Genomic DNA, 14,767 nt, shown 5'->3' with positions numbered 1-14,767 from the left:
TTTAAATCAATGTTATGAATAATTAATCCAAGAGAGTACATCATGATTTCAAATATTTGAATTTTAACAAGTCTTAATAAAATTTGGAAATCACGCAGAAATACAGTCGCAAGACTATCTGATGATAGAATCTAATAAACGTATCAAATAAATGTAGATTTTTTTTGATATCATCATATTTTTATGTTTGCAAATTCTGTCAATAAAAAAAGAGGAAGCATATATATAAATAGAAACCATATGCACATAGCTCTTTATCTATAATATTATTATAAATAACTTTTTATATTACGTTTACTTTTTTAATTATCTATATAACACACTATTTTTAAGTATTAATATTTACTTGTTTATAATTATTTTAAATATCTTTAATATTAATTATTAGTAGTATTATTAATAATATATTATTATATTGTTGACATTAAATAATATTAAAAGTATATCAATATTTATCAATCTTATTAATGTTAAAATATAAAAATGTTATATGTTGTTAAAATTAAGGAGTCTAAATATATATTCGCGTTCTTTGTAATGTAAATAATGAATTATATTTTACACTATGTACATTTGACATTATTATCTTCCTGAATATTTTTCGAAAGTTTTAAGAAAAATGTTCATGCATATAATTCTCTACGGAATATGATGAACATCTATTTGACAATTGCACAATATTATTTTTACTTTTTTCATGATAAAAAATATTATAAGAAAAATAGATTCAAGAGAAAAATAATTTCGAAAGCGCAAAAAAATAGACTTAATTGAAAATGATTATAAACATAATATTTTAAAATTTATAACGATTAATTAAAAAAATTAGAGACTATTCTTATCATTTCAATTTCTTTATTTCCTTCATAGTCTACACTTTTCTTGCAGTGATTTTTAAACTTCATAAAAACGAATTACATTGAAAATTTTTAGTTAACTTATTAATTCCTGAAATAATAGATATTTTTTTATTATAAATATTTTTATTATAAATATACGATTGCAAGCAGATGCAGAAAGCTCTGTAGTCTTATATCCATCAAGAAAAACGGACATATCTGACATATAAGAGTCGTCAAATTTAATTGTGCAACGAAGGTTTTTCCTATAAAATATAATTTTCAGAGAAAGAGAAAGAGATTAAATCTATTATAAATTTTATAAGAAAAAAATTGTATTAATATAAACCGATACTGTATACTGTATTTTGCGCGGAATTTGTCATTGTTCCTTCATGCGATGATTTGTAGCGTTATATTTATTACTCTGATCGCTGTAAGTTATTTTGTCTTAAATTGTTATCAATTGTCCATAATTAAAGCTGCTAGATGTCTGCCAGACCCAAAACCACTTCCGTTAATTGGAAATGCTTGCTATCTTTTCAGGAAAAACTTTGATGGTAAAAAATGTTTATTTTTGGAAAACAAAAAAAAAACAGTAATTTTGATATTATTACTGTTATTACCTGCTATCCATCTTTGATTCGCATTTAATGTTAATTTTTTTTTCATATGGCTATTATAACTTTACCAAAAATTTCAGAATATTTAAATAGTATGTTGAGTCTTATGGATGATTATTCATCCCCTGCTCGATTCTGGTTTGGCAATAAATTATATATTGCCGTATATGAACCGGAACGAATAAAGGTATGTTTAACAAATATTGCAAGATAACATCAATTATAAATCTGTTAACGTCTGTTTTACTACATTTATATTGTAGATGGGTAAGAATAAAAAAATTATTTTATAAATAATATAAAATAATTATTATTTATAATTTATAATTATTATTTATAAATAATATGATCATTATATGCTACAGATTATTTTGAAAAATTATGGAGTTATTAAGCTAATATTCTATCTAAATATATTATATGTTTACATCAATGCAAATACAAATCCAATAGTATTATATTGTACATACAATATTTTAATATAAAGATATAAAGCAAATAAAATTTTATGAAATTACACAGACTGTTTTGCAAAGCTCTAGTTGCTTAGACAAAGGCAAAGTGTATAAATATGCTGAGTCATGGCTAGGTATGGGATTGATCACGGCTTCTGGTAAGTTACACTTTTCAGAATTTAAGTTAATTTCCTTTATACTATGAGTTTTCATAAATATATTCTTGAATAAATAATTTTTTCCTATATAAACTTTTAGCGTCCATATGGACTCATACTCGGAAAATGATAGCTCCATGTTTTAATGCAAGCTTATTAAAAATTTTTTTTGATACATTCACTAAACAATCGTTGACACTGGTAAATGAATTGAAAAACTTGCACCGTATGAAAAAGAGATCAATCTTTTTCATTATATATGGCTTTGTACCTTGGATATTATATACGGTAAGATTCAATATAATTTGATTATAAATTTGCCTAATTTAAAATTCGATAAGAACCAATTATTCTAAATTGGTTTTTTGATAAATAACTAACAAAAAATTATTCCTATTTGTATATTTTAAGTATAACTAAAAATCGAAATTGAATATTTATATTCTAAATCACTTAGATATAAGAACTGACAATTTTTATCTATTTATATGTGACATATTTAATAATGTTTTCATGTGATTATCTCTCTCTTTCCCTCTCTCCATAAAGAATCTACAACAGGGATGAAACTGGAATCACAGTCAAATAAAGATAATCGTTATGTAAAAGCAATTACAAGGTATAATTCTTACTTATTTTAATTATTGATAAAAGGATATATTCATTTTTTGGCAATATATATTTACATTTTTCTAAATAATACAGTCAATCAAATTAAATGGAAATTGACTTAACATCTCTCAATATATCCAAGTTAATAAGGAGATTGCAGTAAATTGCAATAAAACCATTTATGTACACAATCATTTCTAATAAAAGAACTTTGTTACGCTTTTGCAAATAATTTTTTAATAAAAGAATTTAAAAAAAAATGTTTTAGGGTAAAAGAGATAGTAGCAATTAGAATGCGAAATATATTTTTATTACCTAATACTCTATTCAATCTGACCCATCTGAATCGCGAGCAACTAAAGAATTTAACTTTGATCCATTCTTATGCCGATAAGGTATATGTAACTATATTTACACACCGGTAATATTTTATACGTATTTACATTATATTAATAGTATTTAATTTATTCTCACACGTACAGATAATACGGCAGAGAATATCAAATAAGTTAAATTGTACGAATAGAACTGAAAGTAGTAAGTTAATTCATCAAACTTAATGAATTTTATAAATAAAAGTATCAAATTTTATTTATAAAAATTTCTAGAAAGAGAGAGAACTTTTATCTATTCTTTTTTAAATAATATAGCTAATAAAACGTTTCCGGAAATTTTAATGGAAGCATTTCATAAGGAAGAAACGTTTACCGAGAAGAACATTCGCGACGAAGTTAATACGATATTAGTAGCGGTGAGTGCTATATAAATTATATTGTTCTTTGAAACGAACACAATCAGCAATTGCTGCCTATTTATTAATATTATTGTTAATATCAAGTATGTATTTCTGTTTATAGGGAAGCGACACAACCGCTGTAACAGTGAATTTTGCAATCTTTATATTAGCGAATTACCCAGATATACAAGTATGCATTCTATTCGTTCCAAATCAATTAAATTAGCATCATTTTTTAATAATTAAATATCATATACTACATATTATACAATATTATATAATTATATAAATAATTCTAAAAATATGTACATTTTACAAAAGGAGAAAGTATATAAAGAATTGTCGGAAATTTATGGTATTGAAGATCTGAATTCTGCACCGATCAAATACGAGGATTTGCAACACATGGATTATTTAAATCGTGTAATCAAAGAAACGATGAGACTTTTTTCTATTGTGGTTTATATGGTACTTTGTACGGCATTTGAAAGAAAATTTAAAAATAGGTTTGTTTATAAACATAAATTTAGTTAATTTTTTTTTAAAGTAAAATTATATATATTTATGTAAATGTATATAGATATGTACATATAAGCAGTTAAAGTTTCTTAACAGAGTTCCTCTAATTATATATAAAAAAAAAAAAAAAACATTTGGATCAAATGTGCAACTTAATTATTACTTTTTCAAAATAAACAACCCCAAGTACTTTTTCTATTGTTGTGACAGAGTAATATATGTACAATGCTAAAAATGATAAATTTAATTTTAAAAATATTTAATATAAATGTAAATTTTCTGACACAATTCCACGAATCTTTGTATATACTTAATGTATTTTACATTTGTATTGTAATGTTTTAGGAGATTTTATATTACCGAAAGGTGCTGATATTTTGCTGCCATTTATAAAAGTACATCGAAATGAAAGATACTGGCCGAATCCCTTAGTGTTTGATCCTGATGACAGATTTCTTCCACATAATATGACTGATCGTCATCAATATTGCTATTTACCTTTTAGTAATAGACCAAGAAATTGTATAGGTATAAATGTGATCATAAATGTCACATAATATTATATCTGTGTATGTATAATGTCATGATACAGTGATATTATTATGATTAATCAAATTGCAGGAAATATGGAATGATTTCGATGAAAGTCATGCTAGTTACTTTAATACGAACATTCGTATTTAAAGTAGACAAAAGGATTAAATTAGATGAAATAAAATTGAATGTAGCTCCATTATTAACTGTTATTAATCCTTTAAAAGTTAAGATTAAAAAAAGAAATGTATGACATCAAAATAAACATTTATAATAACGTAAAAACATGTACAAAGTTTTATGACATAATACATAATAATCAATTAGAATATTTAACAATTGACTGACCTTATAGACGGTTTATGCTGTGATCCCAGCATTGTTCACCATTACTATACAGAATGATTTCTCGTCTGATCTTAGATCTTTCCAAACAGTAATCTTTCGAGTTTCGCCGTATTGTCTTATTATCAATAATCTCGTGATTGGTATCCTCGCCCATAATATTCCTAATGCCGGTGTTATGGCGGCAGGATCTACTTGATCAGAAGAATTCCATTGAGTAACTGAGTTCACCGTGACCACGATTGCCTGGCATTCTTTCGTAAGAAATCGACATGCCTCTGCCAAATCATCAAGCTCGTAAGTCGTCTCAAGATCACGTTGATGCGCTTCTCGTGTTACCTTAAGAGAAATAAGAGAATAGCTGATTGTTAAAAATTCTAGAGGTTTACACAATTCCTACTTTTATATGTTATTTAATATTAATTATAAATCAATTATTATAAAAAATGGTATAAGAAATATTATTTCTTAATAGTAAGTGCGATACTCTTTAATCATGTTACATTAATATACATATTAAATATAATGAAAATATTTCAGAATTTAGAAATTATCATGAATAGATTTATCTATTGGTACCTTAAAGATAACTGCTGGTAAAGAATCGATAATCACGAGAGGGAATCTTTTTCTTTCAAATGACTCACTATTCTGCTCCGTTTTACAGAGAGTTACTAATTCGCGCAAACCACGTATTAAATCACGGGATGAACGTATACGACAGACTTTTGTACGTTGCAATATATCTTTTATAATCTGGAAGAAAAAAATATGGGATTTATATTTCTAAGTGTTAATAAGAATTGATTAAGATTAAGCAAATTTTATTCATATAATGCAATATGAAAAATTTATCAATATATAAAAATTTTAAAAATAATACACAATTATATTAAAAAGCTTTCACTCTACAAATATAATCCTATTCTTTTTCTAGAAAATGTTTTCCCTTCTTTTAATTGTACTGATATATAATTAATTTACAAGCTGTGTAATATTAAATTCAAATTGGTATTAAAATCTATTATTATCTAATCATTAATTCAATTTATTTAATGTGCCATTGTTTTGATTAACATTTAAAGTTTTACCTCCTGCCTGAAGTTTCTCGCCTTTAAAATTTCTTCGTATCGAAATCTAAAGAAATCTCCTTTCGTGTCAAAGTACCATACAATGATATCTGATTGAATAGCAACATTAGCAGCTATTGTCAAACATAATTGAGTTTTTCCAGAAGATGATGGCCCGCATAGTTCACACAATTGTCCAGGATATAAGCCACCTTTTAATAAATCATCCAAACTGTTCTAATGAGAATCAGAAATTAGATATCCATCTTGCATATATGTGTATATTTATCAAAATCATTTCAAGAGTTAATATGTGCCTCGAACATACCACTTTACATTGATTGGAACATAGCTGCGCTCTATTGCAAGAACTTCAATTGCATTCCTCTTTGTGCCACTGTAATTCTTCAATATGTACTTTTTTGCTTGCAATATATCCTGCAATTATTAATATTGTATTAAATGTGAATATCAAGTATGTCTAGTTCTTTCTATCAAGTTTTAATTTATTTCATTTTCTAAAAAAAAATTGATTAATAGCAATGAAAAAAAAAATTTTGAACTAAGTTACATTTCAAAATTTATTCTTTAGAGTAGAGTAACATTTGGTTTACCAAGACAAAAGAAACAAAAATTTCTTTAATAAAAAAATTTTAAATGCTCAATCTGTGGAATTATCACTTTTAAATTGATTCAACAATGTTAAAAGAGCTTCAAGATTATTGGTAAATATCAGTAGTAGTAGTATCAGAAATTAGTTCAAACAAACAAAAAAAACTTTTCTGTTTTTTTTTTATTCTAATATCTAAACATGAAATATATATGTGTGACACACAATGCATTTCCATTAATTTCTTTTATCTTATTTTTCTTTTTTTACTAAAATTATTACACACCATATGTGAAAGACCAGTGAAGGTTGCCAATTTAACCGGATCCGTCGTGACAAAATCCACAATTGTAATCACATTTTTTCGGCGCAATTTTTCTGTCACCATTTCCGACAAACTTGGATGAATGCTTGCATTCAATTTAATCATTCTTTAATCTTGGATGTATGTAAAAAGGCCAACAAAGAATTTGTATAAAATATGTTGCATATGTAAAAATTTTCAAAACAATTACATAAAGGTGGATAAGGGTATTGTTTGAGTGTCCGATTAAAATTAAGGCTAACACAAGTTTTTTTAACAAACAAGAGAGAAAGATTCTCTTTAGCACTGTTATATAAAAAAGTGAAATGTAATGATTTACAGATAAAAAAAATGCATCTCTCCAGCCAATATTAAATCAATCAATATATATAAAACTGAAGATTTTTGAATTACATATACATATTTCAACTAATAATCACGATGCAACGAATATCTAGACACGATAACGTGAGCTGAAAAGTCCTAATGACTTTAAAATCCACGAGTTGCAAATATTATGGAGAAACATTAGGGCGCTTTACAATTTGTCAAACGCATCGATACATTTTTATCTGTAAAAAAGAAATTTCTCTATTGGCTATCAGACGTAGGCTCTGAACCTATCATATTATTACATAAACCTCTGTACGAATTTTTAATGCGCGTAGTTCAAAAAGCGCGCACTGCGTGGGTGACCCCGGATGCTCTTCCGGCGACGATAATCCGTGACAACGCGCGGAACATCGGGGTGTCCGGAGTCGCTCACTTCGTCGAACGTTCGACGCGTACGCGGTTGTTAGGCATCGGACGGAAAGGGAGGAGACCCAGGAAGATCCGCGACATCCTGCCTGATCTTGGAGGAGATCCCGGAATCACCCGGTCGTTCGCCGAAACGATGATCGTAACCGCGCGTAAAAATGCCGCCCTGCGGCGGCACGCGTCTTTTCGCAAAAGACGCACGTGCGCGCACTCCACGATCGAACGGTGCTCCCGCGACACTCGACGGCACCGGCAACGCGAAACCGCATGTAATCGAGCGACATCGGCGACAATCGAGTGATCCCTGAGGAAGATCGATGCACAGGTATGTACATTTGTGACATAATGTTGCAATTTCGCTACCATTACGGTAGTAAAGGAAAAAACGTGAAATTTAACGTGTGCCACGTGGCTGCTACTTTGGGTCGGCCCGATTATCGATCGTCTTCCGCATGTGTGTGTGAATGCCGAGGTCTTTCTTTTTGGCTCTCTTAAAGCCCGATATCAGACTATTAAGATTTAAATTGCAGATTAAAATTTGATCAATCAGCTAAAGAAATTTTTACTTTTTTTACTTCGATTAATTAAATTCCAATTTTTAATTTTCAATCTTTAATGTATATTGTTTGATACACGAGCTTTAGCTAATCTGCATTTTCAAGTTTGTTTTCTTCTCTTATTATTAAATATATTTGAATATGCATTATTTTATTCTGAAAGCAGAAAGTATAGTTTATAGCATATATATACAGTGCAACTAAAATGATCTTATTAAATTTGTCCTTTTTTGTAGCGTTTCCTGGGAAAAAATGAAATAGAATATATATATATATATATATATTCTGTCTTTTTTCTTTTTCTCTTTTTTTTCTAATGTATATGTTCTTCATTTCGAGTGCACTTTGATGCAAATTAAAAGTGCAAACGAACAGTTAAAACATATATTAGATTATACAGGATACAGACTAAAGTTGAATCTGTATTTGTATAGAAATATCTCACTATATAGAATTGCATGTAAAAATCTATTAATCAAATAGCATCGTTAAATTAAGATAAAATAAACGAAGATTATACTGATTGATTAATCGAACATAATCTCGTACGGAACATTAATAATTTATTTTGTATGATTTAGAGTAAATTACGATATCGAGAAATTCATTATAGTGCAAGCATGTATTATTAGCTCGTAAGTAAATAACACGAAAATTCACACCGTGTATGTTGCGCGTTTTAATCTTATAATTAATTTAATTAATAATTAAAGAAATAATTAAAACAAATATATATATAGTTTAAAGTCGGAGAGAAAGAGAGAAAAACGGAAAGGTGCAAAAAGTTCGGTTAGAAAAAATCCATCCATATCGGAACAAAGAAATTTTAGCTCCCCTTATTCCGATTAATCAAATTCGAATTTTTAATCTTTAATTTCCAATGCGTAGTCTCTGATATGGGTTCATGAAGCTCGAGCGATGTTGAACTCGAGGTATGGATTCGAACGTACGAGCAGGTCGACCAATCGCGCGCGTCCATCGCTGCCACGTTGTCGCGCGCAGCAGCAGCGGCCGACCAATGGGGGAACGCGAGCCGCCATCTCTGCGCGACTGGCGCAAACACGGTGACTCGAGCGGCGGGGGGGAGACTGGCTCGTTTCGGCCGCGGCCGAAATTTGTCTCGTAGCCGTCGCCATGTTTAGAAGTGTGTACGCGTCCTTGGGCGTGTGGTGTGACAATGTATCGTAAAATATTAGATATAGCTCATGCGTCGTATATTACGTGAGGTACCCAATTGCGAGTTGACCCACGCGGCTCACGGGCGTGACGATCATTCCCGTGGATGGCGCACCTACGTCGCGGTAATTTGTGATTACATTATGGTAAGTCCGCGATCGTCCCGAAGCCAACGCCAACATGGCGGACGAGAGATTTCCTTTGTATCACGTCGCGCCGCGCGCTGTTGCGTCGGGCGGTTTCCCCACCCGTCGACGCCGTACGTCGTGTCCGGCGAGGCCGCTTCCTCGCGCGTCCCTACGTCGTCGCGACGTGACCTCCGTCCTGTACTCGTTCTCTACCGTCACCGGCACCCAGCTCGATCGTATAATAAAGCAGCGAACCCTCGATGCGCGACATTCTCGGATAGCAACCGGATCTCGAGCTATCGTGCGGTTTGCCGGTCCGGGATTTCGCGTCACTCGCGATGACACACTTCCTCTCCTGACACTCGCCGATCCCCGATATCCTGTCGTCATTTACGACACTGAATTTTCTTGTATGTATTGGTCGTATTCTGCGCAATATCTACTCTTATTTTATTTTTTTATTTTAATGAATCGACGAATCCGTATCCATTTACTCCGAATTCATCGGGTTTTTTTTTTCTTTTTTTTTTCTTTTTTTTTCTTTTTTTTTTTCTCTTCAATTTACATTTCCGAACGTTTTCGTCTTTTGACAAACAAATAAACTCGTATATTTGGAGATTATTGTTACTAGTATTTTTTTAGACAATTTACAATCTCGAATATAAAAGTTGTTTATACTCAATGTATTATTTAAAGAAGGATCAAAGTTTTTGTTGTACTATAAATCTGCTTGTCTATTTAACATGTTTATTTATGCACACTTACAGTATATATATTTTGCGAGATCCCAATATTTTATACACATACTATTTTTTCATTATATTTTTGTCTTACGTTTAATTAAGGATTAAAGATACATGTTGTAGGTATCATTTAGAATTATACAAAAATTTTGTCAAATCGTTGTTGTTCAAGTCTTTAAATTATTAATTCTATTTTATTGGATGTAATCTTTGTCATATTTTAAAAATGTATTCAAACATATTATATTGAAAAGAAATGTAACTGTACACCAACATACACAAGTAGATTGCTTTTTTTATTTAACCTTAATTCTTTATTTAAAAGTTACTGCACAATATTAAATGTCTCTAAATTTTGTTTTCTTAAATTTGCTTCTTTATTTTGTTTTCTAAAATTTGCTCCTTTATTTTAAGCTTTATATTTTAAATACTTTTTTATTAAGATAATAAAAAAATTATTTAGAATAAATCTTTTAAAAAATATATATATATGCATTAGTAAGATTATTTGGCAGTAAAATATCAAGTTATACAAGTATAATGAGGCAGAAATTTAATAAATTTATATATTAATCATAAAAAATCTATTTAAAGACATAAGAAAAATTTAGTTTTTATAAATTTTTTAAGTTTTTAAATATTAGAAATTTAATTATATTAAATATATATATATATATATATATATATATATATATATATATATATATATATATATTTTTAATGACTTCTGTTAGAGTATAGACTGATGTTATATTTTAAAACAATCGAATTTTCAAAGCATTTATATTGCAATATTTACGCTTCATACATGGTAAAACATGAATATTTATGTGGTGCAAGTCATGGTGAATCATTGTACAGTAGAATACTTTATCTTTTCAGCATAACGTGCAATGAGTGATAAGCAAGGTACACCTATCTTACCACCCCTTAATCGGGGTGCGGCTAATAATGGAGGAAATAATGGAGGTGCTGCTCAACAGACTGTCAATCTACAACAAGTTCTCGCTACTCAAGGCCTCAATGTGCTCTCTACTAGTAGCGGGCAACAGTTTGTCATTACGAGTCAAGTTCCTGGTCTTACACAGGTGAATCTCCATGCTTTCACATTTTTAAGTTAAAACATATTGTATGAAAAAAATATAAAATTTATATTTAAAGTATAGGGTATTTTATCTCTAACTTCATTATCTGACTCAGTAAAATATAACAATAATTAATAAATTAATCCCAATTGAGATAATTGTTAATTGTTATTATTTCTATATTATTTATTAATTTGTATTACTACTTATTCAATAATAACTTATAATAACTAATCATTAATTTAATTAATAAATAGTTTTATTTAGTAACGATTGCCAAAGATTACTTTATTCTTCATTATTTCTATTATTCATTAAAAGCATTGCTGATTGTTTAATTACGAATTATTCTGTAATTATATTAAATAATTATTAATTTATTCACACATTTGCACTTTAGCACAATTCTGTACTAAAGTTTTCTTTATGTCAACGATTAATACTTGCGTGTTTTTATTAATAGGTCATACCGAATAATATCACGACTAACGCAAGCGGAACACAACAAGTCACGAGGATCGTCAACATTGCAAACACGCCACCGCGTAACGCGGCGGGAGTGGTGGCCGGGGGTGTCAGTGTTGCCGGCACATCGCCGTCGGTCGCGTCGCGGCCACAGAACTCCACTAAGGTAGTGTTAGCGACGTCGTCGAAGCTCGTACGCATGGGCACTTCAGTGGGCAACATGTTCGTGGCGCCAATGTCGCAGGCGTCATCACCGCAAACGCGAGTGCAATCGCCGTCGCCACCGGCAAGAAAACGATTGAAATTATCAGAAACAACGGAGAAAGCGGTTGCGTTTGATAACAGCGGTTATCGTAGACGGATATTGGAGCACAAAATGCGGCGAATGCGCAATGTACGCGAGAAGTACGTCGAGAATGCGTCGGAGCTGTTCTTTTTGCATGTCGGCGGTAACATGATGGACTATCCCAATTGGCAAAAACGGCCTCCGACACCGCAATATTTACACTTTTTACGTCAGCATCCACTCGATCCAGACGATGATGACGAAGATCTGACAGCGCCATTGTCGTCGGATTTCTCGCAGTTGTCTGCTGTCACCACCGTTGCTACCAGCGCCGTCACTGCTACTATTACTACTACTACCACCGCTGCTGTCACCGCCACCCTTGCAAATGTCACCGCCGGTTCTACGATGGTACAAATCCCGAATCAAAGCGCGGAAGTTAAGATTTCCGGCGCGGGCGTCACGCCAATAGCGCTTTCCACTACTCTACCTGCTGCGGCTTTAGCCCAGCTCACTCAGCAAGGTAAATATTATCTAATAATTAAAGCGGTAAAAAATCTAATTTCTCGCCATTACTTCGAGCAATATTGACCTGACGTTTTCTTCGATTCATAATGCATCGAAACTAATATTACATTCGCAAATTAAACTATATGATATCATTCTTTTAGAATTGTTCACAGTGGATGCTTATTATGAGAGATACAGATTTTGTTTTTAATTAAAAATTGTGTGATTAATTAATAATTTTTATTAAAGCTACAACTGCTTTTACTTTCTAAATTTTACAGATCAATGCCATTTATTAAACAGGTAGTAATTTATTAGATATGACAATATCTTTATATTAGATATGATGAATTTAGAGATAGATATTTTTTTTATGTTTGGAGAAATTGAGCATTCTTGTTACAATTTAAAGAGATTATAAAAGTTATTTTATTTAGAAAATTTTAATTGCTATTATAAAATACTATTTGTAAAATGCTATATAATGCAAAAAACATGAAAGAAGGATTATATTTAATTAAAATCATATTAAATGTCACATATTAAACTTTGTGAATAAGTCGATCAAAACATGAGTCAAACTCTGATAAATAATTTGTGATCACTAGTTACAACATACACTTCTCTCGTACTTTAATAGCGAAAATTCCGTTTTCCGTTCGTTTTTCTCTTAATGTAGTTTAAGAAGTTTATTTTAACTCGAATGTATTGAATATTGTTACAGCCTTATTTGACTTTATCTTTAACATAAATTCTACGAATCTTTTTCACTTTTTTTTTTTACATAGAATTAGTTTTTTTCAAATAATTTGCATTAGATAGAGACATTATATATATAAAATATTACGAAATTTTTTACAAGAGAATGTTTTATTTTCCAATTAATAAAGAAAAATGGCATTTACAAGAAACAAGATATAGCTTTAATTCACTCTAAACTAATGTTAACTCTCAAGCACTAGTATATTTTCATAACTTTTTGTATTTTGTTACAACTTTTGTTAGAATATTTTAATAATTTCACATGATTATCATAACATTCTGTGGTACTTAAGAGTTAATTAAATATTGGCCTTAATTAGAAAACAGACCGATCCAAAGTTCATATAAATATGTATTTTTTATAATCAACAACTTTGTCTTTTCTTGGATATTCACTGTCAAGTATCTTCAAAATTAATGACTTTCTTAAATTTTTATCATTATTCTATATCAGTATTTATAATTTTTCACATCAATCAACAAAAATGAATCCTTGCTTTTGAAATAACAAATTCATTATCTGTTATTTGCTTTTTTTATTATTGTTTCTTTTTTTTAGTGCGACTTTATATAATTTAAGCAAACCATAACATGTTTTCTCCATTTCTTTTTTCAAATATAAATTTCTTTAGAAAATTAATATTTGTGTGTATTTTAAAGACAAAGATTGATTAAAACTATATCTAATATATTAGATCAATTTTGAAGTTGAATTGATCTAATTGTAAGCTATGCAAGATATAGCTTTGATGATTAAAAGTAATTAATTAAATATTAAGTAATTTGTAATAATTATTAATATATGAAATAAAATGTAATATATCACGAGAATGAAATTTAAATTCACAATGATTTTTGAAGAATCGACAAATGATATTTATTTTACTCAATATGTGTAATTAATTAGATATATTAGATAGAGCTTTTCTCTTTCTTTTCTCTTCGTTAAAATTTCTCCTAATTTTGCATCATCTTGAAAGAGTACTTTTTTTAACATTAATTATATAATAATAGACAAGCGTTTCCTTATTCGTGTTATATTTTATAGTTATTTACTTCTCAATATGAATAAAATCCGGTTATTGTATACCGAATAAATGATCATTTGCGCACCAGGACAAGTACCAGGTAGGCCTCAAGGGGGCCGCCATGGCATGGTATTTGCCTTCCGAGCGGCAATCCAGTCTTCACCATCAGTCACCGTTCACCCTCCATCCGCTTCTACTCTATCCGCACCTACGCTCATTATAGGTGATTACCGCAGCTCGCCTGTCGTGTTCGTTTCTTCGTGTTCTTCTTTAAGTCGCTCCGTATATTGATTTCGCTTTCGGGTAATCTATCAGTTGCCCAATTCCCTGAGTTCTCATCGAAACTCAATTATTTTCGTGCGATATATTTCCGTATTATATCTGTCGTACTCTTGACTTGAACTGTTTGAATGATGATCAGGAGACGCTCGGCAAAAAAGACCTTACCTATTGTTAAAGACAT

At 30.0% G+C, this 14,767-nt stretch overlaps 2 protein-coding genes and 1 pseudogene across 9 annotated transcripts in view; 2 read left to right on the top strand and 1 right to left on the bottom strand.

The window, feature by feature from the left end:
* Positions 1-1,099: 1,099 nt before the first annotated feature.
* LOC140665248 (cytochrome P450 4V2-like) lies at positions 1,100-4,729 on the top strand (annotated as a pseudogene).
* Positions 1,793-6,950, bottom strand: Rad51d (Rad51 recombinase D). 3 transcript variants are annotated; one of them, XM_072891123.1, is made up of 6 exons: positions 6,788-6,950; positions 6,220-6,329; positions 5,913-6,123; positions 5,401-5,577; positions 4,825-5,160; positions 1,793-2,644 (listed from the first exon to the last, which is right to left on the bottom strand). In XM_072891123.1, the coding sequence occupies exons 1-5, from the start codon at positions 6,929-6,931 to the stop codon at positions 4,837-4,839; spliced, it is 966 nt and encodes a 321-aa protein (XP_072747224.1). In that variant the 5' UTR covers positions 6,932-6,950; the 3' UTR covers positions 1,793-2,644; positions 4,825-4,836. The 3 variants fall into 3 exon arrangements, with proteins under 3 accessions (XP_072747224.1, XP_072747222.1, XP_072747221.1); XM_072891121.1 differs by having other exon boundaries at positions 1,794-2,627; XM_072891120.1 differs by lacking the exon at positions 1,793-2,644 and adding an exon at positions 4,309-4,440.
* Positions 6,951-7,566: 616 nt separating this feature from the next.
* The window catches only part of Dom (domino helicase), a 38,254-nt gene continuing 31,053 nt past the window's right edge, over positions 7,567-14,767 (top strand). For 3 of the 6 annotated variants that reach the window (XM_072891115.1, XM_072891116.1, XM_072891114.1), the window contains exons 1-3: positions 9,218-9,443; positions 11,051-11,256; positions 11,717-12,527. In XM_072891115.1, the coding sequence (XP_072747216.1) occupies positions 11,062-11,256; positions 11,717-12,527 (1,006 nt within the window). In that variant the 5' untranslated portion in view covers positions 9,218-9,443; positions 11,051-11,061. Of the gene's footprint in view, positions 7,890-9,216; positions 9,444-9,490; positions 9,836-11,050; positions 11,257-11,716; positions 12,528-14,767 lie in introns of those variants that run through there. The other 3 variants (XM_072891111.1, XM_072891110.1, XM_072891112.1) reach the window with 3 other exon arrangements.

This window comes from Anoplolepis gracilipes, chromosome 4 (genome assembly GCF_047496725.1).
Source record: "Anoplolepis gracilipes chromosome 4, ASM4749672v1, whole genome shotgun sequence".
NCBI lineage: Eukaryota > Metazoa > Arthropoda > Insecta > Hymenoptera > Formicidae > Anoplolepis > Anoplolepis gracilipes.
Note: the sequence above shows the minus strand (reverse complement) of the source record. Positions and strands in the feature narration are given on the sequence as shown.

Coding starts and splice junctions, on each gene's coding strand:
- Rad51d (XM_072891123.1), bottom strand. CDS start 6,931: ATGATTAAATTGAATGCAAGCATTCATCCAAGTTTGTCGGAAATGGTG. Junction 6,124..6,219: donor GTTCCAATCAATGTAAAGTG/GTATGTTCGAGG, acceptor TCATTAGAACAG/TTTGGATGATTTATTAAAAG. Junction 5,578..5,912: donor CGAGAAACTTCAGGCAGGAG/GTAAAACTTTAA, acceptor TTTTTCTTCCAG/ATTATAAAAGATATATTGCA.